Here is a 23,666-nt window from a genome sequence, read left to right on the forward strand (position 1 = left end):
GCAAAGGTAGCCTGGGGAGTTCATAGTGTGTTTTCAGGACAGTTTCTTAGAGTAGTACGTTCTAGAACCAATCAGGGAGCAGGCTATTTGGAATTTGGTGATGAGCAATGAGACAGGACTAATCAATAACCTTCCAGCAAAGGAGTCTCTGGGAAACATCAATCATAACATGATGGAATTTCATATTCAGTTTGAAAAGGAAAAGTATGAGTCTAAAATCGGTGTTTTAAACCTAGATAAAGGTAATGATAAGGGCATGAAAGCAGATCAAGCTAAACCGAATTGGGAGACTAGGTTAAAATGTGGGACCTGTACTCAATGCCCCTGCTGATGAATGCAAGCATGCCATATGCCTTCTTAATCACCTTGGCCACCTGTGTTGCCACTTTTGGGGAACTGTGGACCTGCACACCCAGATCCCTCTGTATGTTAATGTTCCTAAGGGTTCTACCATTACAGTATAATTCATACCTTGGATTTGATCCTCCAAAATGCATCATCTCACATTTGTCTGGATTAATCTCCACCTGCCATTTCTGTGCCCAAGTCTCCAATCCATCTATATCCTGTTGTATCCTTTGACAATCCTCGGCACTATCAGCAACTCCGCCAATCTTCATGACATCCACAAACTTACTAATCAGACGATCCACATTTTCCTCCAGATCATTTATATATACGCTACAAACAACAGAGGTCCCAGCATTGACACCTGCGGAACACTACTAGCTACAGATCTCCATTCTGAAAAATACCCTTCCACCGCTTTTTTCCCAGTCTCTCCACTTACTGGCCTGCTTTTCTGTTTCCACCCCCTAGCACACTAGTTTTACCCTCCCGAACAGCACTAGCAAACCTGCCGCCCAGGATATTGGTGCCCCTCCAGTTGTGGTGCCGCTCCAGTTCAAGCAAGTCAGACAGGAGCGCAGACAACAAAGCAGAGTTGAGACCACAACCAGATCAGTCATGATCTTATTGAATGACAGAGCTGGCTTGAAGGGCAGAATGGTCTACTCCTGCTCCGATCTTCCTATGATGCACTACACAAACCCTTTAAATAGTACAGCAATCTGAAGTCAATTTCTTGTACTTTCGTCAAAAGTGATCAGATGATATTGGGGAAATGTGCCATTAGTGCACTATACTGGCTGACTCCATATTCAACTGCAGAGTTCAGATCTGATTGTGTAGACCGGCAGGCTTGTGTGGAGCCATAGTGAAAAGAGGTGTATGAAGGAACTAGACTTTGAGCAATCTCATTTTCTAACCGATTAACAGCTTAAGATCAATGTGAGCACAACAATAATCACATTTAACATGAATGAATAGATGAAGAATCAAGTAACTTTGCTATTGTCGGTTAGTATCTGGTATTTCCAATTTTACAGGTGAGATTGATTTTCAAGTGGAGATTTATGACTAGTTCCATTTTATACAGACTTTATACCTCAAGTGCTGCAAAATTACAACTCCTTGCCCTCGAGCCTATTTTGATCTTCAATTGAAGATTGTGCTCGTGTTCAGTTCGAAAACTTGCACCAAAACTTGCTTAGGGCAGCACGGTAGCATTGTGGATAGCACAATTGCTTCACAGCTCCAGGTTCGATTCTGGCTTGGGTCACTGTCTGTGCGGAGTCTGCACATCCTCCACGTGTGTGCGTGGGTTTCCTCCGGGTGCTCCGGTTTCCTCCCACAGTCCAAAGATGTGCAGGTTAGGTGGATTGGCCATGCTAAATTGCCCTTAGTGTCCAAAATTGCCCTTAGTGTTGGGTGGGGTTGCTGGGTTGTGGGGATAGGGTGGAGGTGTGGAGCTTGGGTAGGGTGCTCTTTCCAAGAGCCGGTGCAGAATCGATGGGCCGAATGGCCTCCTTCTGCACTGTAAATTCTATAAAATTCTAGTAGAAGTAACTATTCTGAGTGATGTTTTCTACTTTGACATGTGATGTTGCTTTATGTCAACTATCATAACATTTACTGGATGGACAGGTTTAATATTATTTGAGGATATTTGAGTATTTTTGTAATGCAACAATTTTTGTCATTGATTTCCCTTCTCCTTTTACTTTCGATATTTTCTAGGCTTGACGACAAAAATGGACAAAGCAATGAACATTGTAAGGTGACATGACCTAACATCCAACATGCACTGCTGTTCAATTCTGGGACTACTTACTATCTCGACTTGCTACGTGTATCCATTCTGTGCCATGCCATTTAAAAATCAGTGTTGTGATTCATGCTTCATGTAAGCTCTACAAAACACTGGTTCTTTCAGTATTGCTAATTATTTTTACGAACAACTTGGATTTTCTAAGTGGAAAAAGAAACTTGCCATGTTTTTTTTTTGCAGTGTATCCTTGTAAGGATCATTTTGTCTTTCAATGATCAGTTGCTGTTTGATTCCAAAATTGGTAGATGTGGTCAACCACTTTGGAAAACCATTAAGTGGAGTAACCTTGACCATTTTTGTAACTTTATAATATATTCAAGATCATGAAGAGACCAAATAAACACCGACAGCTCCAATTCTTCAGCCTCTTCAGCAGGAAACCTAAATCAAAATCAAAACTGGAGATGTCCACAGTTACAATTGAGGGAGTACATACAAAAACGGAAAATGACGATGAGAAAAAGGTGTCCTCCACCAACAGGACAACACAATCGTCCAGTAACGAACAGTTATTGGGCACTCTGGAGTGTCCACTCTGCCTTCTGAGCCAGCCTCGATCCCAGTTCCCAGAGATCATTTCTTGTCATCATCGTTCTTGCCTGGATTGCTTGCAACAATATTTGAAAATTGAAATTACAGAGAGTAGGGTCAATGTTGCCTGTCCAGAATGTTCTGAGTTGTTTCATCCTTCAGACATCCGTATGATTCTCAACAATAGTACTTTGATGGGAAAGTATGAGGAGTTCATGCTGCGAAGGTATCTTGCATCTGATCCAGATGCCCGATGGTGTCCTGCACCTGATTGTAGGTATGTCCTGCATGATAATCGGTTTGATTCATTTTGAATATATGGGTTACGTTTCCTCCACCGAATTACCACATAAGTGGTGGTGCCTGAGTGGCACAGTGGGTTAGCACTGCGGCCTCACCGCGCCGAGGTCCCAGGTTCGATCCCGGCTCTGGGTCACTGTCTGTGTGGAGTTTGCACATTCTCCCCGTGTTTGCGTGGGTTTCGCCCCCACAACCCAAAGATGTGCAGGCTAGGTGAATTGGCCACGCTAAATTGCCCCTTAATTGGAACAAATGAATTGAGTACTCTAAATTTAAAAAAAATAATTATTTATTATTTGGGGGTGGGGGGTGCAGGAAGAGCGAGATTGATTATGCAAGTCCAATCCACGTTTATGCATGATTTTCACCTACAAGTAGCAGACAACTATGAGCGAGCGGGTTAATACAGTAAAATTATTGGAGCTGTTAATAATAGACTGAATACAAATGTGAAGTAAGAAAATAAGAGAAAAATGAACAGGAGTGGGGCCCTCAAGTCTATTCTGCATTGTTAAAAATCATGGCTGATTTTCGACCTGATCCCAGTGTCCCTTGATTCCCTTTGATCGAACAAATAATCATTCTCAGGCTTGAATATATTCATCAACTGGACATTTCCATCTTGTAGGCCAAGTATTTCACAAATTCACCACCTTTTTGAGTGAGGAAATTTCTCCTAATCCCCTTCCTAAAAGCCCAACCCCTTAACCTGAGATTATGCCCCCCAGCACGGTAGCACAAGTGGTGGGCAGCACGGTAGCGCAAGTGGCTCGCACTGTGGCTTCACAGCACCCGGGTCCCAGGTTCGATTCCCCGCTGGGTTACTGTCTGTGTGGAGTCTGCACGTTCTCCCCTTGTCTGCGTGGGTTTCCTCCGGGTGCTCCGGTTTCCTCCCACAGTCCAAAGATGTGCAGGTTAGTTGGATTGGCCATGATAAATTGCCCTTCGTGACCAAAAAGGTTAGGAGGGGTTATTGGGTTACGGGGATAGGGTGGAAGTGTGGGCTTAAGTTGGTCGGTGCAGACTCGATGGGCTGAATGGCCTCCTTCTGCACTGTATTTTCTATGGACTATGCAGTACTAGGCACTTGCGGTGGCCTTTACGTGTGGAAAAGAGGACTGCTGCTTTCATACATAGGCATAAAATGCAGTGTAATGACATTGGGCCATGAACCTGATGAGAACACACTGGTTTTCCATATTACAGAAGCCAGGCGGGCGTCAAAATCGTCAGCCTGACCACCATTTAGAAAAAAGTCAAGAAAAGGTAACTGAGCTTCTTAACAAGCTAATTGACCGTTAATATGCTGCCCATGCCATAAAGAGAAAGGCAGACGAGAGTGGGCAGGCACCTCAACAACTCTGGTGAAAAAGCGGGATCGAAGGAGGGTTAGCAGCTCTGAAGAACTGGATTTTGTTCTGTTAAAGGGGAGAAAGTCTTAATCTGCTTTCTAAGGCCACCCGCAGTTAATATCGATGTGGGGAAGGGGGGGCGGTGGTGGTGGTATTTTGACCCCAGTTAATATAACTGGGTGGGAAGATCCCAGAATGGAACCCTGGCTCAAAAGACAGTGTGACCTTTTTTTGTATAAAACGTGGAGGAATTGAGTCGCAGGGCTGCTAATTTGTTTTAACAAGAAAAAACACATTTATTAAACATGAAAAAATTGGATTATGGTACAATACCCCTTTATTCTCTCTCTTTCCCCCTCCCCCATTTTAACAATTACACAGGCTTCAGGATTAACATGGATTACAGAGTACATCTTAATCTACAATGGTCTCATCAGCACAAAACCCCTTTTAAGCACACAAGATAACGAGGCAAATAACACTCTCCATTCTGAACCCCAAGTGAATGGGTATCTCGTCAGAATCTACCCAGATTATTGTCACAGGAGAGTTTCCAAACTCTACTCCCAAAAACAAGCTTTCAAATCTTCTCACCTGATTATGCTTTCCACTAGTGGTTTGAAATCCAGATCAGGGGCGGGATTCTCCGCAATCGGCGCGATGTCCGCCGACCGGCGCCAAAAACGGCACGAATCAGTCCGGCATCGCGCCGCCCCAAAGGTGCGGAATTCTCCGCATCTTGAGGGGCCGAGCCCTCACCTTGAGGGGCTAGGCCCGCGCCGGAGTGATTTCCGCCCCGCCGGCCGGCGGGAAAGGCCTTTGGCGCCCTGCCAGATGGCGCGGAAATGACTTTGCCGCGCGACGCATGCGCGAGAGCGTCAGCGGCCGCTCACTGCATCCCCACACATGCGCAGTGGAGGGGGTCTCTTCCGCCTCCGCCATAGTGAAGACCATGGCGAAGGCGGAAGGAAAAGAGTGCCCCCACAGCACAGGCCCGCCTGCGGATCGGTGGGCCCCGATCGTGGGCCAGGCCACCGTGGGGGCACCCCCCGGGGCCAGATCGCCCCGCGTTCCCCCCCCCCTTCCCAGGACCCCGAAGCCTGCCCACGCCACCTTGTCCCGCCGTTCGAAAGATGGCTCAATCCACGCCGGCTGGTGTGGGTTGACAGCGGCGGGACTTCGGCCCATCACGGACCGGAGAATCGCCGGGGGTGGGCCGGCCGACCGGCATGATTTCCGCCGACTGGCGCGGCGCGATTCCCACCCCCTCCGGATGTCCGGTGGTGGAGAATTCGGGACACGTCGGGGGCGGGATTCCCGCTGGCCCCCGCCGATTCTCCGACCCGGTGAGGGGTTGGTGAATTGCGCCCATGGTTTTCCAAATTGCACTTTTTAAAAACCAAGCTTGCACTCCACTTTTAATAGTGAATCCAGTCCAGGATTTTACACCAACCCCTTGGGATTTCTTTGTCTTGGCTTGACTACTATGCAAACTGCTCACAATTGCATTAACCCTCGTTCCTAGACTGTCTTAAAATGGTATCAGACATTTGTTTTACCTTTGAAGGCTGCTGTGCCACTTTAAATTTGATTACTGCAATTGTCTCTTTAACTCCGAACACTTTGTTTGCTCTTGCTTGAATTCTTCTGAATAATACCTTGGCCTCTGTTCACTTCACTCCAGTCTCTTAAATATTCTTTCTGTCCCAATTCCCTCGTTATCTGGACTGTAACTTTAAGAAGCCTACTCTTTGCAGCTCCCGTCCTGTCGAATCTTTCTTCTGGCAGACATGTTCATGTCCCAAGATCCTGTCTCCAACTGCCAACAAATACAGCTAAAAGGAAAACTTAAAAGCTTTTTTTATATCCTTACAAGGGCCTGCTAGTTCTATTTATTCTTCACACTGTTGACTCTTTAAGCACAATAGAATCAAACACCATTGCCCAGCATGAATCAAACTTTAGGTTTTACCCTTCTAGGCATAGAAATTAAACCTACTTAAAACCATATCTTATTTCTAATGTTTACCAGTAAAAATATAACTCTCTTAAAACTACCTTTATAGAGGCAACCTTTTTAAAGTCGGTCAGTTTATGACATTTACATGTGTTCACTTCGCATTTTAGTATTAACAGCATTGAATAGAGCCTTGCATCGCAGAGGCAGAATTACAGTATGGACAGGCATAGGATCATGCTGCAATTTGTCATGGCAATATCATGAATAGCTAGGCCTTTGGAACATTTTTCATGTACAGTTTCTTCTTAGGAGATGCAACCCTATATATTGAAACTGCAAATGTTTTGTAGTGTAGAATGTGGCAACTTGGCCCTCCTTGCTTCTGCTGTATTTACGACCCCTTGGATGCTGATTTTTATGCAGTCTAGTTTTCCTACTTTCATATTTCTGAATCACCCAGTGTCATTTTAAGTGTCATTTCCGACCAGGCGAGGGGTCTGAGAATCTCGCCCCTTATCTTTTAATTATGAACTCTTGTCCTTGATTCATCTATCAATGGAAATAGTTAGTTTGTGTTTAATCAACCCATTCCTTTTTCATTTCGAACACTTCCATCAAATTCTCCTTCATTCTCTTGGTTTTGGGGAATACAGCTGTAGTTTTTCTAACATTTCTCCAATTTGGAACCCTCATTTCTGGCACCAAAATCTGTAGTGCACTCTCTGGAGGGCTATTGCGCCTTCCTAGAGTGAACAATTCCAAAAATGTTTGCAGTATGTCAGATGTGATTAGTCATATTGTACTTTTTAACTGCTGCATTTAATCCTCTTGATGTAAATTCCAGTTGTTTCTCTCCTGTCCACCCACTTGTAAAGATTAATGCATGTGCACATTCAGTTTCCTTTGCTGCCCCATTATTCTTCATTGTTCTTCCCAAAATGTATCGCATCACTGTTTTCTGGATTAAATGACATTATCCGCTCCCATGTTCACGTCCTCCTGTAGGCTCCTAGATAGTTCTTGGAAGTTTTCTGCTTTTCCTAGTTTGTTATTGTCATGAGATTTTCATACTACTTTCTTTTATATTGCAGATCCTAGCATAGTGCTAGTCCCTGGTGCACCTCACTAGCGCTGTCTGAGGGGCTTCTGGTTACACAAAACCTTTTCTATTTGCACAGTAAGAAGTTTTACAACACCAGGTTAAAGTCCAACAGGTTTGTTTCGATGTCACTAGCTTTCGGAGCGCTACTCCTGAAGAAAGCTAGTGACATCGAAAGAAACCTGTTGGACTTTAACCTGGTGTTGTAAAACCTCTTACTGTGCTCACCCCAGTCCAACGCCGGCATCTCCACATAATTTTCTATTTGTATTTAGGCAATGTCTATTCACTTCACCACATTTTCTTTTATGCCGTGAAAGCCTTAATTCCATCATCCAATTTCTCAGATTTATCAAACAGTTGCTGAAAGTCCATATGAATTACAATTACCCCTTCCCCCTCCATCAGCCTAGTTTTTTTACATTGACTGTATGGTTCAGTAAAACTTGACTTGTTCTTGGCAAATCCGAGTCAGCTATCTAACCAATTGTTGCCCTTCTGGGTCTTTACTTATTTCCAGTTGTGATCTCTCGTAATTCTCCTATGCTGATATGAGCCAACTGATTGCCTGGCTTATCATTGCTCCTTTCTGGAATAGAGGTGTAACAATGCCAGTCCATCCTTTGCAGCTGCAATAACAACCAAATTTGATAAATTGTGGCAATTTGAAAAATCCTTCTGCTGCCCCCTCATTACCTTGTGTGTTCTGGGATTCGGACATTTTACTTGGGAATTTTCAGTATCCTAAGAAGCAATATCCTTATTGAAAGATAAAATACTGCAGATGCTGAAATAAAAACAGAAAATGCAGGAAGTATTCAGCAGGTCAGGTAGCATCTGTGGAGAAAAACAGTTGCCGATTCAGGTGGGTAACCATTCATCAGAACTATGGAAAAATTCTCCATATTTGTTTTGACATTGGTTGTTCATTACTTTCCTCATCCAAAAGTCTTTGAACACTTACTTCATTATCTTCTGTAAATACCGAGGCACACTAGTCATTAAATAGCTCTGCTAGTTTCCAATATGGTTTAGGGTTTTGAGGTATCAAACCCTTCTAATTTAAAAAAAAAAAAAAAAAATCTCTTGGGGCAGAATTTTACATTTCTAACACTAAGGTCCTCATTTGTGCTTGACCTATAAGGTACAAATAACTTGTGTTCATGAATCAAGTAGAATTTATTAAGCAAGATTTTACACATACTTAACAGAAGGCAGTGAAGACAACAGTGATGTTTCTCATCTTTCAAGGTCCCAGGAATTCTTGGAGTTGTCAGTACAGACTAGGGACGAAATTCTCCGACCCCCTGCCGGGTCGGAGAATCGCCGGGGGCTGGCGTGAATCCCGCCCCTGCCGGTTGCCGAAGTCTCCGGCACCAGATATTCGGCGGGGGTGGGATGGGCCGAAGTCCCACCGCTAAAATGCCTGTCCCGCCGGCGTAAATTAAACCACCTACCTTACCGGCGGGACAAGGCGGCGCGGATGGGCTCCGGGGTCCTGGGGGGGCGCGGGGTGATCTGGCCCCGGGGGGTGCCCCCACGGTGGCCTGGCCCGCGATCGGGGCCCACCGATCCGCGGGCGGGCCTGTGCCGTGAGGGCACTCTTTCCCTTCCGCCTCCGCCACTGTCTCCACCATGGCGGAGGCAGAAGAGACTCCCTTCACTGCGCATGCGTGGGAAGCCGTCAGCGGCTGCTGACGCTCCCGTGCATGCGCCGCCCGGAGATGTCATTTCCGTGCCAGCTGGCGGGGCACCAAAGGTCTTTTCCGCCAGCTGGCGGGGCGGAAATTCGTCCGGCGCCGACCTAGCCCCTCATTGTTGGGGCTCGGCCCCCAAAGATGCGGAGCATTCCGCACCTTTGGGGCGGCACGATGCCCGTCTGATTTGCGCCGTTTTGGGCGCCAGTCGGCGGACATCGCGCCGTTTCCGGAGAATTTCGCCCAAGGTTTCTCTTCTTTGTCTTTGAAGTGATGTTAAAACCGTGTCCAGAAGAATGATACCCCAGAAGCCATGGTATCATTGAGCCAACAAGAACTATGATTTCTCAACTTTTATCCCCTCCCTTTTTTGAACATGGTCCAGATTTACTCCTTTTGGCTAGAGAATGCAAATCACCTTGTGTCACCCAACCTTTGCAACCCCTGCTCAGTTCTGGAAACTCCAGAAGTTTACGTTTCATCACAACAAATGGACAGATACAGAAAAGCCATAAAATCACACTCTTTTATCAACATATCTTGAGCCAAGCCCCACTCTAAAGCCATTAAAATCAACAGTTAAGATCATTTTTAAAAAATTCACTTAAGGAATGTGGGTGTTGCTGGATATGCTAGAATTTATTGTTTATCACTAGTTGCCCTTGGGAAGATGGTGGTGAGCTTCCTACCTGAACCTGCTGCAGTCCCTGAGGTGTAGGTACACCCACAGTGCTGTTAGGGAGGGAATTCCAGGATTTAGCAGCAGTGAAAGAACAACAATATATTTTTAAAATAAATTTAGTGCGCCCAATTAATTTTTTCCAATTAAGGGGAAATTTAGCGTGTCCAATCCACCTAGCCTGCACACCTTTGGGTTGTGGGAGCGAAACCCATGCAAACACGAGGAGAATATGCAAACTCCACACGGACAGTGACCCAAAGCCAGGATTTAACCTGGGACCTCAGCGCCGTGAGGCTGCAGAGCTAACCCACTGCGCCACCGTGCTGCTCCAAACAGCAATATATTTCCCAGTCAGGATGGTGAGTGACTTGGAGGGGAAGGAACAGGAATAGGCCATTCAGCTCTGCGAGCCTATCCCGACATTCAAATCGATCATGACTGATCTGTGACCTGACTGCATGTACCTGCCTTTAGCCCATATCTTTGCTTAATAAAAACCTATACCTCAGATGTAAAATTAACAAATGATCTAGCTTTAACTGATGTTTGTGGGAGAGAGTTCCAAACTTCTGCCATCCTTTGAGTGAAGATGTTCTTCCTAACATCTCTCCTTAACGGCCTACCCCTATTTTTAGACCATGCCCCCTAGTTTTAGAATCTCCAACCAGTGGAAATAATTTATCTTAACCCTGTCTTTCCCTGTTAATATCTTTAATACCCCCATGTGGTAGGGTTCCTAGGTATCTGCTCTTGTCCTTCTAGATGATAGTGGTCGTGAGTTTGGAAGGTGCTGCCAAAGGAACCTTGGTGAGTTCCTGCAATGCATCTTGTAGATGGTACACTTGGCTGCCACTGTTCATTGGAGTGGGGTGGTTGAATGTTTGTGGAAAAGGGTTGCAATCGAGCAGACTGCTTTGTCCTGGATGGTGTCAAAGTGTTGTTGGAGCTGCACCCAAGTGAAGAATATTCCATTACTCTCCTCACTTTTGCCTTGTAGATGGGGTGGACAGGCTTTGGGGAGTCAGGAGGTGAGTTGCCTTTGACCTGCTCTGGTAGCCACAATATTTATATGGCTAGTCCAGTTCAGTTTCTGGTCAATTGTAACCCCCAGGGTGTTGATACTAGGGTTTCAGTGATGGTAATGCCATTAAGTGTCAGGGGGAGATGGTTAGATCCTGTCTTGTTTGAGATGGTCATTGCCTGACACTTGTGTGGCATGATTGTTACTTGCCAGTTTTGAGCCTAAGCCTGGATATTGTCCAGGTCTTGCTGCATTTGGACTTGGACTGCTTCACTGTCCGAGGAGTCACGAATGGTGAACATTGTATAGTCATCAGCGAACATCCCCACTTCTGATGTTATGATGGAAGAAAGGCCATTGATGAAGCAGCTGAAGATAGTTGGGCCTAGGACACTACACTGAGGAACTCCTTTTATAATATCAGAGAATAAAGGTTTCTTCTCTGGTGCAGATCAATCAAAGCAATGCAGGGTTTGTTTAAATATACTGTCATCTTAAGTTCATGCTTTTAGATATTCCTTCAAACTGATTTGAAAATAAACACAATTTTACTGTAGCCATCAAGACAGCTTCAGCTCAAGATTCAAAGTAACTCCATCATAAAACAATAAAACAATTTTATTTCTCCCCAAACAACTGCTTTCCTGTTTCCTAACCACCTTAATTCCATTTGACCATTTTAATTTTAAACTGTTTTAAAGAACAGAATCCATAGATATCACTGATTCTAAAAGAATTATTAGAATTATCAAAATCTTATATTCCTACCTGCTGTGACAATTTTGCCGTGCTTGTTTTTGACCAGTCCCACCTCTCCCTAATTGCTTTTACTGGTCCACAAAATATTGGTCTTTCCTTTATGTTGCTTATGACGCTTGTTATGTCTTGCTTCTTGGAGCTTTCGGCTTTTTGTTTCCATTTCTAGACTAGTGTTTCTTTTGACTCTGTTGTGTTGCAAGTTCTAATTTTGCATTCTGCTTTATTTCTAAATATGTTCACTCGCAGAGCCTGACCACCAATTTTTCCCCTCCTATTGAAATGCTCCCAGATCTCCTTTGATGCTTAAATATTTCTCACTGTTACTCTATTTTATGAATGAACTCTTTTGTCCAATTTATCCAGGCAAATTCCTTTTACATGCCTCTGCACTTTATGTCTAACATTAAATCTATAATTAATCCTAGTTTTGACTGTTTGCTTTCTCTATTTTAACATTAAAGCTTATTCCTCATTTTCTTTTCTATTTTATACTGCTGACCTGCTCTAATTCATTACCTAGAAGCAAGTACAGTGTATTATGGTATTGTATTTTTCCATGCAGAGCTGGTTAAGTATAGACATCTAAAAGTGTCTTTGTTATATTCTATAAATTTCTTGATATTTAAAACCCCTCAAAAGTGATCTCCAGGTTGTTGAAGCCCCTCCCTCAATATTGCACGAGTATCCCTGCTCACCGTCCTGAACAGTACAGGCTTCCTGTCCAATTTTTTCTCTGATTCATGGGATGCAACCTCTGACCGAATGACCTCTCTTTTTTTCCAAAGGTTTTTCCACCCACACCATTGGGACTCTGGTTGCAGCTGCAAAAAAGGCAAGCTGGCCCCAAACTGCGGTGTGCTCCACAGCTATCACTTGATTTGTTTTTCTCTTAGCTGTTACTCCTTCACTCAAAATACTCTCGAAACACAGAATGGTTAGCGCACAGAAGGAGCAATTCACCTGGTGCCACTCCCCTGTATTTTTTTGAGGCCTACAAAATTATGAGAGGCATAGACAGGGTGGATAGTTGGGGGCTTTTTCCAAGGGTGGAAGTGTTAATTACAAGGGGGTACAGGTTCAAGGTAAGAGGGGGAAAGTTTAACGAAGCTGTGCGGGTTAAGATTTTCACACAGAGTAGTGGGTGCCTGAAACATGCTGCCAGGAGGATGTGGTGGAAGCAGGCACATTATCATAGATTAGCATAGAATTTACAGTGCAGAAGGAGGCCATTAGCAACATTTAAGAAGCATCTGGATGGGTGCATGAATAGGAAGGAAATAGAGGGATACGGACTGAGAAAGGGTAGTAGGTTTCTTATCAGTACATCAGGCATCATGATCAGTACAGGCTTGAAGGGCCAAAGGGCCTGTTCCTGTGCTGTATTTTTCTTTGTTCTTATTCAGATAATAATCTGATTCCCTTTTGAAAACCTCCATTGACCTGCCTCCACCACACTCTCAGACAGTTCATTCCAGATGCTAACCACTGTCTCCATGGAAACATTTTCTCTCGTGTCGCCATTGCTTCTCTTGCAATTACCCTTAAAATGTGCCTTCGGATTCTTGATCCTTCCATCAGTGGAAACGTTTTTTTCTCTATCTGCTCTGACCCCTCATGATTTTGAGTACTCTATTTAAATCTTTTCTCCAAGGAGAGCAGTTCTAACTTCTCCAATCTTTCTACGTAACTAAATATCCCCATCCATGGAATCAATAGTTGGAATCCTTTCTGCGTCCTCCCTAATCCTTCACATCTTTTCTAAAGTTTGATGCCCAGAACTGGACACAATCCTGCAGTTGAATCAAATCAGTGTTTTATGAAGGTTTAATATCCCTGCTTTTGTACTCTGCACCCTATTTATAAAGCCCAGAAGTCTATATGTTTAATTAAACGCTCTCGCCCACCTTCTCATATTGCTGTGCCCTCTTAAGTACTGGCTTGAGTTTCTGGAGTGGGGCTGGAAGAATGCACAAATTTCTGACTCGAACGATGGAGCGGGTGCAATTTCTTATTACTGAGCTGTGCCCCACAAATTCCAATTATTGTGTATTTCTCTTAACAGCATTCAAAGTTTGTCCCTTGCTGGCCAGCTGAGAATCAGTGATTCACCTTCAATGATGTCTGCACATATGCATCCAGGTCTCTCTGCTCCTTCAACCCCTTTAGAATTGTACTGTATTTTATATTGCATCCCTGCATTCTTCTTACTAAAATGAACAGTAGTCAATAGTGTTGCTTCTGATGCCGAGCGGCGCAGTGATTAGCACTGCTGCTTCACGGCACTGTGGACCCGGGTTCAATCCCGGCCCCGGGTCACTGTCCGTGTGGAGTTTGCACATTCTCCCAGTGTCTGTTTGGGACTCACACCCACAACCCAAAGATGTGCAGAGTAGGTGGATTGGCCTCACTAAATTGCCCCTTAATTGGGAAAAAAAGGTACTTTAAATATAAAAAATAAAATGACTGCTCTTCTGTGCGCTTGCTCTCTTATTGACCTCCTGGATATCATGTGCAGTATGCCCATTGGAAAATTCTAAATTCTGGTCCCTTGGGCTGGCTTTCTTATTTAACATTCATTTTCTTCACGGATAGGCTATCATATTTCTGCTCCCCACTGAGGTGATAAACATACATTCTTGGGATATTTCATCCTTGGTATACTACAGAATATATTCAGCTAATGCTTCATCTCATCATTCTTCTGACACATTTATATGTATATTCCTCCTGGATACTCTGTAGGCCACATCACTTCACCAAAACCTTCCACACCAACTACGCAATAGGAAAATACTAAAGAATATGTCACTTATCTACTGGTCCTGACCCTCAAGCTTCAGGCTAAAATTGTCCTTCATAGCCAGATTGTGAATTAAGCTCGAGCACTGTTTGTTAATGGTCTCCCACATTTGTCTATTACCAAAAATAAAGTAGGTATTGCAGTACAACAATAGTGTTTGGGCTTTGTGGTAGAATAATAATGGGTCACTCGCTGCAGTCATCTCTTCCTTGTAACACTTAATGCAATTAGAGTACACGTGTGCAGTTGAGTTTGGAATAATTATAGTTATTCTTGTCGGTAGGAAGATTATTGCCATGAAAGAATTTTTAAAATATATTTAACTTATATTTCACTTTTTTGTTTCTGCATATTACATTGGACCTCCATGGAATCAAGCTATATTAACTAATTAATTTATTACAGTCCATTCAAGCTCCGTAATAGATCTTTCTGCAGTATAACAGCCCTTGTTAGGACATCTTTGTATCTATCTACTGAACATAATTCATTTTATAAATGCCTAAACTCACTGATGGAGCCTCCTTAAATACTTAATTTCCCAATGGGAACTTTCGGGCAATCATACCTTTAGGTGCAATACACAAAACAAAAATCCAATGTGCAAATAAGTACTTTATAAAAAGTAATTTTGACACAATTGACCATTAGATTTTGAGCTTGGGAAATGTAAAGCACAGCTTCTTTTCAAACTCTTGTCTGTCTTCTGTTGGAGCTCATGTGGCTTTAGCTATGTACCAATTTGTTCATTCTTCAATGTTCAATCTGACCTTGTTAGCCATAGTATCACAACATCAAAACAGGCGCCTGTTTTCAAACCATTTCATGCTAGAGTACTAACTATCCATATGTCATGTGCACAATCATATAATGGAGCGTCTGGACTCTCGTGTTTACTTTGGATGGGTCATTAATCTAATATTTCAGGAAATTACAGTGAATAAGTACAAGTCCTGATGTAGAGTGTTTTTGTGCGTAATCCAGTGAACCGCTAAAACATCTTATTGGTTAAGCAAAGTAAACCGATCTTTGTTGAGCAGACTTATTTTCAATGGCATCTCTCACCACCAACTAATCTATGCCATCTAAGAATAAACAGGCAAGGATCCTTTTGAATTCATAGAATGATTCCCAGCACAGTAGGAGGCGGGTTGGTCTGTCCCGCAGCTAGTCCCACATAATTCCCCCTCTTTGACTTTCCCTGTAGCCCTGCACATTTCTCTTCAGGGGCTCATCAAATTCCCTTTTGAAAACCATGATTGAATCTTCTCCCAACACACTCTCTGGTATTGCATGCCAGATCCCAACAGCTTTCTTGAGTAAACTTTTTCCTTCAAGTGTCCTTCCAATTTCCTTTTGAAATCATTGATTGTCTTTGCTTTCACCACCCTCATGAGCAGCAAATTCTAGAATATACAATATTGCAATTTTGTTGGTGATTACCAGCAACATTCACTTACTTATTGAAAGCAAAGATCCAGCGAGCCATTTTTTAATGTGGTTAGGTTTAAAATGCAACAATGGGGATTTCCTGCATTCTGTTCAGGCCAGTTCAGTGTTGAAGCAATTCAATAATCTCATTGTATCTGACAGTGATGTTTGTAGCAAAGCTAATTGCTTATGTTAAAGAAAACATCTCCAGTTGCAAATTAATATCTAACAGTATCTTACAAAAGCCTTCCTGTTCAGGCATCTTTCAACCACTGATGTTTTAGCAGTGCTAGCGCCTGGCAAATTAATTAATGTAACAAACAAAACAAAACTTAAATGCTTCTGAGCTTTATTTTGTGGGCCAGACTGGTTCTTTGCTGCGTAACAACAGATTGGTCAACAAACTGCTGGAGTTTACCCATTTGTGTATTGCTTGTGTTTTGGGGATATTCAGATAGTGAATGATAATATGTACCACATCTCATCTCCACACTGAGCTTGTGGTCTCTTGACAATTTGGAACTGATGTTTTGTGAACTCGGACTCTCTACAGTTATGGAGTAATTGCCAGTGGTTGTGCAACTTGCCCAAAGCTGACATGTGAGCGGTCAGGCTGTGCGACTGAATTCTGTTACCACTGTAAACAACTTTGGCACCCAGACCAAACCTGCAGTGAGGCTCGTAAGCAGAGAGATGTGTTTGTGGCTGGAATAGAAAAACACTCTACCTCTCTTATTCACAGTGAAGAATCAGACAATGGTAAATATTGTTTTTTTTGGGGGGGAAGGCAAATAATTCATGCAAGTTATTTTCTTTGAAGCTCAGTATGTAAATGTGTTTCAAATAAATTGTTCCTAAGGGATCTAAACAAATAAAATACAAGTGACGGAATTCACTGTAGTGGTTCACCAGCAAGGTTAAATATTAGCTAGCCTGTGACTGTATAATTGTGCCAAGTTTTTTTGTGTCCATCGAATCGCGCTCACTTGGCTAGACAGCTGGTTCAAGCTGGTTCATGATGCAGAGCGAGGCGAACAACGCGGGTTCAATTCCCGTACTGGCTGTGGTTATTCATGAAGGCCCCGCCATCTCAATCTTGCCCCTCGCCTGAGGTGTGGTCATCCTCAGGTTAAACCACTACCAGTCAGCTTCTCCCCCCTCAAAAGGGGAAAACAGCCTATGGTCATCTGGGACTATGGCGATTTAACCTTTACCTATAACTGGTTAGGCTCTAATCAAATGATGTAGAGAGGTGACTGAATTGGAGAAGCCAACAACAAATGAGACATGTACAATTTTGTTGTTCGTATTTATTTAGAGGCATCCACGTTGCTATCAATCACAGGCTTTTGGAAAGCAGTCAGACAAATTGGCAAAGAATCTGGGACTAAAGTTATTAATATTTTCATGGATAGGGGGCATATAAATGTGTGATTGGAGAGGTCATCAGACGGTATTACAGTCAGCCCAGTAAATCTTCCATATTTCTTTTCTGAGATTGATATGTTGCATAGAGACATTCCTCCCTATTCATTGTGAAAGATACAATCTGAAACATTCAGTCAGGCAATCTTTCCCAATGCCACATGCAACAAGGGAGAAAGATTTTGTGCTAGTGACTTTTTTTTCGCTGCCTTTTTCAGTATCTTGTTTCTGCCTCCCTTTGTGTATTAGCCAAAATTATTAATAATGCCAAAGACAAATGGCTAAATTCCAGTGATAAATCAATGTCAATCTAAACAGGAGAGTTCTGATTTGCTTTTGCTGCTCATATATGAATTTGAAGCTGGAAAAGAATTTGGCCCCAGCTTTACCAGTTATCTCGAATTCACCTTTGTACCACATCTCTTCATCTTCTCTTTCTCCTGTTGATTCCATTGGTAATAACTTGGCATCCAGATGGTTTGTTGTTTACAGATTAGTTTAGTTTCCAAATATTCAAGGGCTGGTTTAGCACAGTGGGTTAAACAGCTGCTTTTAACGCAGAACAAGGCCAGCAGCGCGGGTTCAATTCCTGTACCGGCCTCCCCGAACAGGCGCCGGAATGTGGTGACCAGGGGCTTTTCACAGTAACTTCATTGAAGCCTACTTGTGACAATAAGCGATTATTATTATTATTATTATTATTATTATTATTATTATTATTATTATTATTATTATTATTATTAATGGAGGCAGATTCAGTCGCCCCAGTGAGCAGGCCTGATTAAGGCACCTATGATTCAAATGGTCACAGAGGTTCCCATCTCATGTTGCTCACTGTCTAAGATAAATCCGATCTTCAGCAAAGCTTAATCTTGCTGATGTAAATAATTCTAACTGCTATTGGTTGGACTTTTGCCCTCACTGGAAAAACACTGTCTCCTTGTTCCCAGACCCAGAAAGGTTGAATCTGCCAGCACTTGCACATATAGTTTGTCTGATTGGAGGCCACCAAATTCTAATTGTATCCAGTGGCAGTGCAGGTATTCCATTCTGATTAAATCTGTTACGTCTCTCTACCATGCAACCACCACCCCCCCAAAAAAAACTAGAATCACACTTTAGGGCAGGGTGACGGTAGTTCAAAAAGCAGTCATCCAAATCTTTGTTTGATCTCCCCAGTGTAGAGATTGGCATCAGCACAGTTTGCTTAGATTGGCAAAAGTCCATAAATTGATGTCCTACATGAGCTGAGTTGCTGCCCTGCGTGAGTAGTTTTGGGATGCTGAGTATTGTAATCTGTCTAACCTGCATCACTTGTTCAGGAAGATGCACCACAAAAGAGTGTGAGTGTCAAATAGAAGAATAACAGAGATGCGGGAAGGTTGCTGAAATGTTCTTTTATTTATTTATTTGAGAAAACACCGCTTTATACTTTCCTGCTAAACTGATCAAAAACAGGGCCAAAATAAGACTGGAAAGAAAAGCGGGAAATGAACAGGCTCAGAGGGAGACTGTGGCCAGGATTTAGTGCTAGCTGTGCCCCACATCACTTCTGCGGAGGAGGCCCAATGCAATTTAAGTGCAAACTGACTAGCGTGGGCCCTTCCAAGCAATCAAACTCCCATTGGGAATCCCAACCCTGAGAGCTACTGGCCAATCAGGTGGTTTCTGTCGGTAATGCTTCAAGACCCAACCCAAGGGTTGATGCTAGATCCTTGAATATAGGTCAGTGGGGCTGGATGGGGTTGCCGTAGAGGGGATGGGCAAAGGTCAGAGGCAAAGCCACCCTCCCTGCCCTTCCTGCTGCTATGTTGCTCTTTCTGGACTGAATGCCTATCAACGAGTGAAACCCCATACCCCACCCTCAAGGAGGCCACAGGAAAACCCAACAAGGTTAACTGGGTGGCTTTCAGGAGGTGATTTTAGTTTTAATTATTCATTCTTGAATATGGACATTGCTGGCTAGGCCAGCATTTATTGCCCATCCCTAATTGCCCTCGAGAAGGTGGTGGTTTCTTAAATCGCTCAGTCCATGTGGTGCAGGTTCACCCACAATGCTGCTCGGGAGGGAGTTCCAGGCTTTTGACATCGCCATGATGTATTTCAAAGCCAGCATGGTGGGTCACTTGGAGGGGAACTTCCAGATGGTGGTGTTCCCATGTGACTGCTGCCCTTGCCTTTCCATATGTGGGTTTAAAAGGTGCTGACTAAAGAACCTTGGTGAGATCCTGCAGTGCATCTTGTAAATGGTACACATTGCTGATACTGTGCATCGGTGGTGGAGGGAGTGAATGTTTGTGGAAGAGATGCCAATCAAACGGACTGTGTCCTGGATGGTGTGAGCTACTTGAGTGGAGCTGCACTCATCCAGGCAAATGGAGAGTATTCCATCACACTCTTGATTTGTGCCTTGTAGGTGATATACAGGCTTTGGGGAGTCGGGAGATAAATTACTCGTCGCATGATTCCTAGTCTCTGAACTGCTCTTGTAGCCATGGGGGAGCCATGCAAGTTCCATTAAATCTCTGAGCCTTCACTAAGTTCTGGTGGGCTCCAAGATAATTTCTGTCAAATGGGTTATTAACAAGCCTAATTGATATTCTGCCACTGGCAGGTGGGACTCCCACGTTGGGCTCTTCCTGTCCCTAACTTAGCGGTTCAGTTTTCCAACATGGGTACACTTACCATCATGCCTGCTCCAGCAGGCTCCATTAAAGTCTGTCCTGTAAGAACTTCTGTGGACCCCATAAAACCATCATCATCGAATAAGTTTAAATGTGATTGTATAATGTTTTGTGCACTAACCAAAACAACCAAACTAGAGATAAAAATAGAATGCAAGAATTTACTCTTCCATTGGGTAATATTGCCTCCAACTCCCATCCTCCCTTTTGCCCCAAATAAGAGCCAACTGCTTCTATGGGGAGCAACCTCAAACCTCTCAAGCTACTCCATAATCTGATGTTTTTTCACAAACTCTTGTTCCATCAGGATTTTGTTGTCAATTATACAACATGACTCTTGATTCCTGTCTTACAACCCCCAAAATAGTGTCGAGCAGAAGATCTGTGGCAGAGAGCTGTTGTACAAAACAGAAAAATCATCTGTTTTCCAATTATTGATATTCTTCCTCCTTTATCTTTCTCCATTGTTTGATATTTGTTGTGAGCTTCCCCACTGCCTGTAGCCATCTATAATTCATTGATAGAACAACAGACTATATGGGTGGCATGGTAGCACAGTGGTTAGCACTGTTGCTTCACAGCTCCAGGGACCCGGGTTCGGTTCCCGGCTTGGATCACATTCTGTGCGGAGTCTGCACGTTCTACCCGTGTGTGCGGGGGTTTCCTCTCGGGTGCTCCGGTTTCCTCCCATAAGTCCCGAAAGACATGATTGTTGGGTGAATTGGACATTCTGAATTCTCCCTCGGTGTACCCGAACAGGCGCTTGAGTGTGGCGACTAGGGGATTTGCACTAACTCCATTGCAGTGTTAATATAAATGTACTTGTGACACATCAGATAAAAATTATTATTACTATGCTTATCTCACTGTATTCTACAATGGGGCTTTTCACAGTAACTTCATTTGAAGCCTACTTGTGACAATAAGCGATTTTCATTTCATTTTCTCAATGCAACACTGTTTTTTTTAAAATATATAGTCAGGTTGATTAATTGTTGAATGCTGCACTGCCCAATTACCGTCAATATTTTCATTTTGCTCTGAGGAAACTATCTATTCCTGCTCAGCAAGTTGATCAAGTGTACTTTTGTTTGGTGAAATTTACATTCATTTTAAAATGTTATCAAGGTATTTGATTTCAGGAAAAATGTAAATAGAGAATTCCTACGCATGCAAAATGGGTTTCTTGCACCATTCTTTTTTTTCCTCCCCCAACAAAATATTGTTGGTACTAGGTGCATAAGAAATCTCCTGATCTGGTTTGGTTGAATTTAGTTCAACCCAACAAGCAATAAGGCCTTTTTTGTTTCTGATAAATGTGGTTTTTGGAATGGAACAACTGAATATTTTTGTTCCGATAAAAGAAAATCTGTGGATGGGAAGGGTAAAGAATTCCTGATAGGGTTGAAGTGTGAACAGAGAATGAAATGAAACCTCTAGCCTCATACAGTGTTCTTGGATAGACCTGGTCAGGGCCAGGAGATTTATCCACCTTAATACATTTTAATATGTCCATCACCCCTTCTACTGTAATGCGAACTTTATATCACCACTGTATATCACCACTAACCTTCCCAGATTCCCAAGTCTTCATGGCTTTCTCCACGGTATCTACTGCGATTCCACACGTGTGTCCACCTTGGTCCTTGAGTGGTCGTATTCTCTCTCTAGTTCTTTTTCTTTTCCCCTCCCAATTTCCTTCTCGAGTATATTCCTGTTTCCCCTAAGGGAATCCCTTGAATACAGCTGCTCGTACCTGAGCCACGTCGTCTTCTTTTTCCTGGCCAAAACCTCAATATGTTTTGTCATTCAGGGTTCTCTACTCCTGCCAGCCTTGGCCTTCACCCTAACAAGAACATATAGACCCTGAGCTCTAGCTATTTCACTTTTAAAGGCCTCCCACATGCCAGAGGCCCATTGGCCCTCCCACAAACTACTCCAATCAACCCTTGCAAGCTCCTATCTAATTCCATCAAAATTCGCCTTGCCCCAATTTAGAACTTATACCTGTGGACCAGTTTTGTCCCTTTCCAAAACTATTTTTAAATTAATAGAACTATGGTCACTGGTCCCAAAGTGGTCCCCCACCGTCACCTCAGCCACTTGCACTGTCCTATTTCCCAAGAGTAGGTCATGTTTTGCCCTTTCCCAAGTGGGACCCTCCACATACTGCCTGAGAACTTTCCTGAACACAACAAATTCTACCCCATCTAAGCCCTTAACGCTATGGCAGTCCCGGTCCATGTTAAGAAAATTAAAGTCCCCTTTCATGCCAACCCTGTTACTGCTGCAAGTCTCGCCAGTCTCCAGCATATTTGTTCTTCTAATTCCCGTTGACTATTTGGGGGCCAAGAGTACAAACCTAATAAGATCACCATCCCCTTCTTATTTCTTAGTTCCACCCACAAAGCTTTGTTGGAAGATCCCTTGGTTATTTCATCTCTGACTACTGCCATGATGCTCCCCTAAATCACAAATTCAACTCCCCCCTCCTCTCTTTCCTCCACCTTTGTCCCGCCGAAAGCACCTGTACCCTGCAACATTAAGCTACCAAAAGACCATAATACATAGAAGCAGAATTAGGCCACTCGGCCCATCGAGTCTGCTCTGCCATTCAATCATGGTCTCATCCCATTCTCCTGCCTTCTCCCCATAACCCCTGATCCCCTTATTATTCAAGAACCTATCTATCTCTGTCTTAAAGACACTCAGTGATTTGGCCTCTCCACCCTCTGCGGCAAGGAGTTCCATAGATTCACCGCCCTCTGGCTGAAGAAATTCATCCTCATCTCTGTTTTAAAGGATTGTCCCTTTAGTCTGAGATTGTGTCCTCTGGTTCTAGTTTCTCCTACAAGTTGAAACATCCTCCACGTCCTCTCTATCCAGGCCTCGCAGTATCCTGTAAATTTCAACAAGACCCCCCCCCCCCTCATCCTTCTAAACTCCAACGAGTACAGACCCAGAGTCCTCAACCGTTCCCCATACGACAAGCTCTTCATTCCAGGAATCATTCTTGTGAACCTCCTCTGGACCCTTTCCAAGGCCAGCACATCTTTCCTCAGATAGGGAGCCCAAAACTGCTCACAATACTCCAAATAGAGTCTGACCCAGAGCCTTATACAGCCTCAGGAGTACATCCCTGGTCTTGTATTCTAGCCCTCTTGACATGAATGCTAATGTTGCATTTGCCTTCCACTGAACCTGCACGTTAACCGTAAGAAAATCATGAACAAGGATTCCCAAGTCCCTTTGTGCTTCTGATTTCCTAAGCATTTCCCCATTTAGAAAATAGTCTATGCCTAAATTCCTCCTTTCAAAGTGCATAACCTCACACTTTTCCACATTGTATTTCATAAGAACATAATAAGAACTAGGAGCAGGAGTAGGCCATCTGGCCCTTCACCTGCTCAGCCATTCAGTAGATCATGGCTGATCTTTTGTAGACTCCACTCCACTTTCCAGCCCAAACACCATAACCCTTTATTCCTTCAGTCTTTAAACAAACTATATATCTTTATCTTGAAAACATTTAATGAAGGAGCCTCAACTGCTTCACTGGGCAGGGAATTCCATAGATTTGCAACCCTTTGGGTGAAGAAGTTCCTCCTAAACTCGTGCCTCAATCTACTTCCCCTTATTTTGAGGCTATGGCCCCTAGTTCTGCTTTCACCCACCAGTGGAAACAACCTGCCCGCATCTATCCTGTCTATTCCCTTCATAATCTTATATGTTTCTATAAGATCCCCCCTCATCCT

At 43.4% G+C, this 23,666-nt stretch overlaps 1 protein-coding gene across 6 annotated transcripts in view; it reads left to right on the forward strand.

Annotated features, from left to right (window-relative positions):
- Positions 1 to 23,666, forward strand: part of LOC140410888 (E3 ubiquitin-protein ligase RNF19A) — a 143,820-nt gene that overhangs the window by 77,649 nt on the left and 42,505 nt on the right. For all 6 annotated transcript variants that reach the window (XM_072499660.1, XM_072499656.1, XM_072499655.1 and 3 more), the window contains 2 exons: positions 2,080 to 2,978; positions 16,356 to 16,561. In XM_072499660.1, coding sequence (XP_072355761.1) covers positions 2,494 to 2,978; positions 16,356 to 16,561 — 691 coding nt within the window. In that variant the 5' untranslated portion in view covers positions 2,080 to 2,493. The remainder of the gene's footprint in view (positions 1 to 2,079; positions 2,979 to 16,355; positions 16,562 to 23,666) is intronic.

Source organism: Scyliorhinus torazame, chromosome 4, assembly GCF_047496885.1.
Source record: "Scyliorhinus torazame isolate Kashiwa2021f chromosome 4, sScyTor2.1, whole genome shotgun sequence".
Lineage (NCBI taxonomy): Eukaryota > Metazoa > Chordata > Chondrichthyes > Carcharhiniformes > Scyliorhinidae > Scyliorhinus > Scyliorhinus torazame.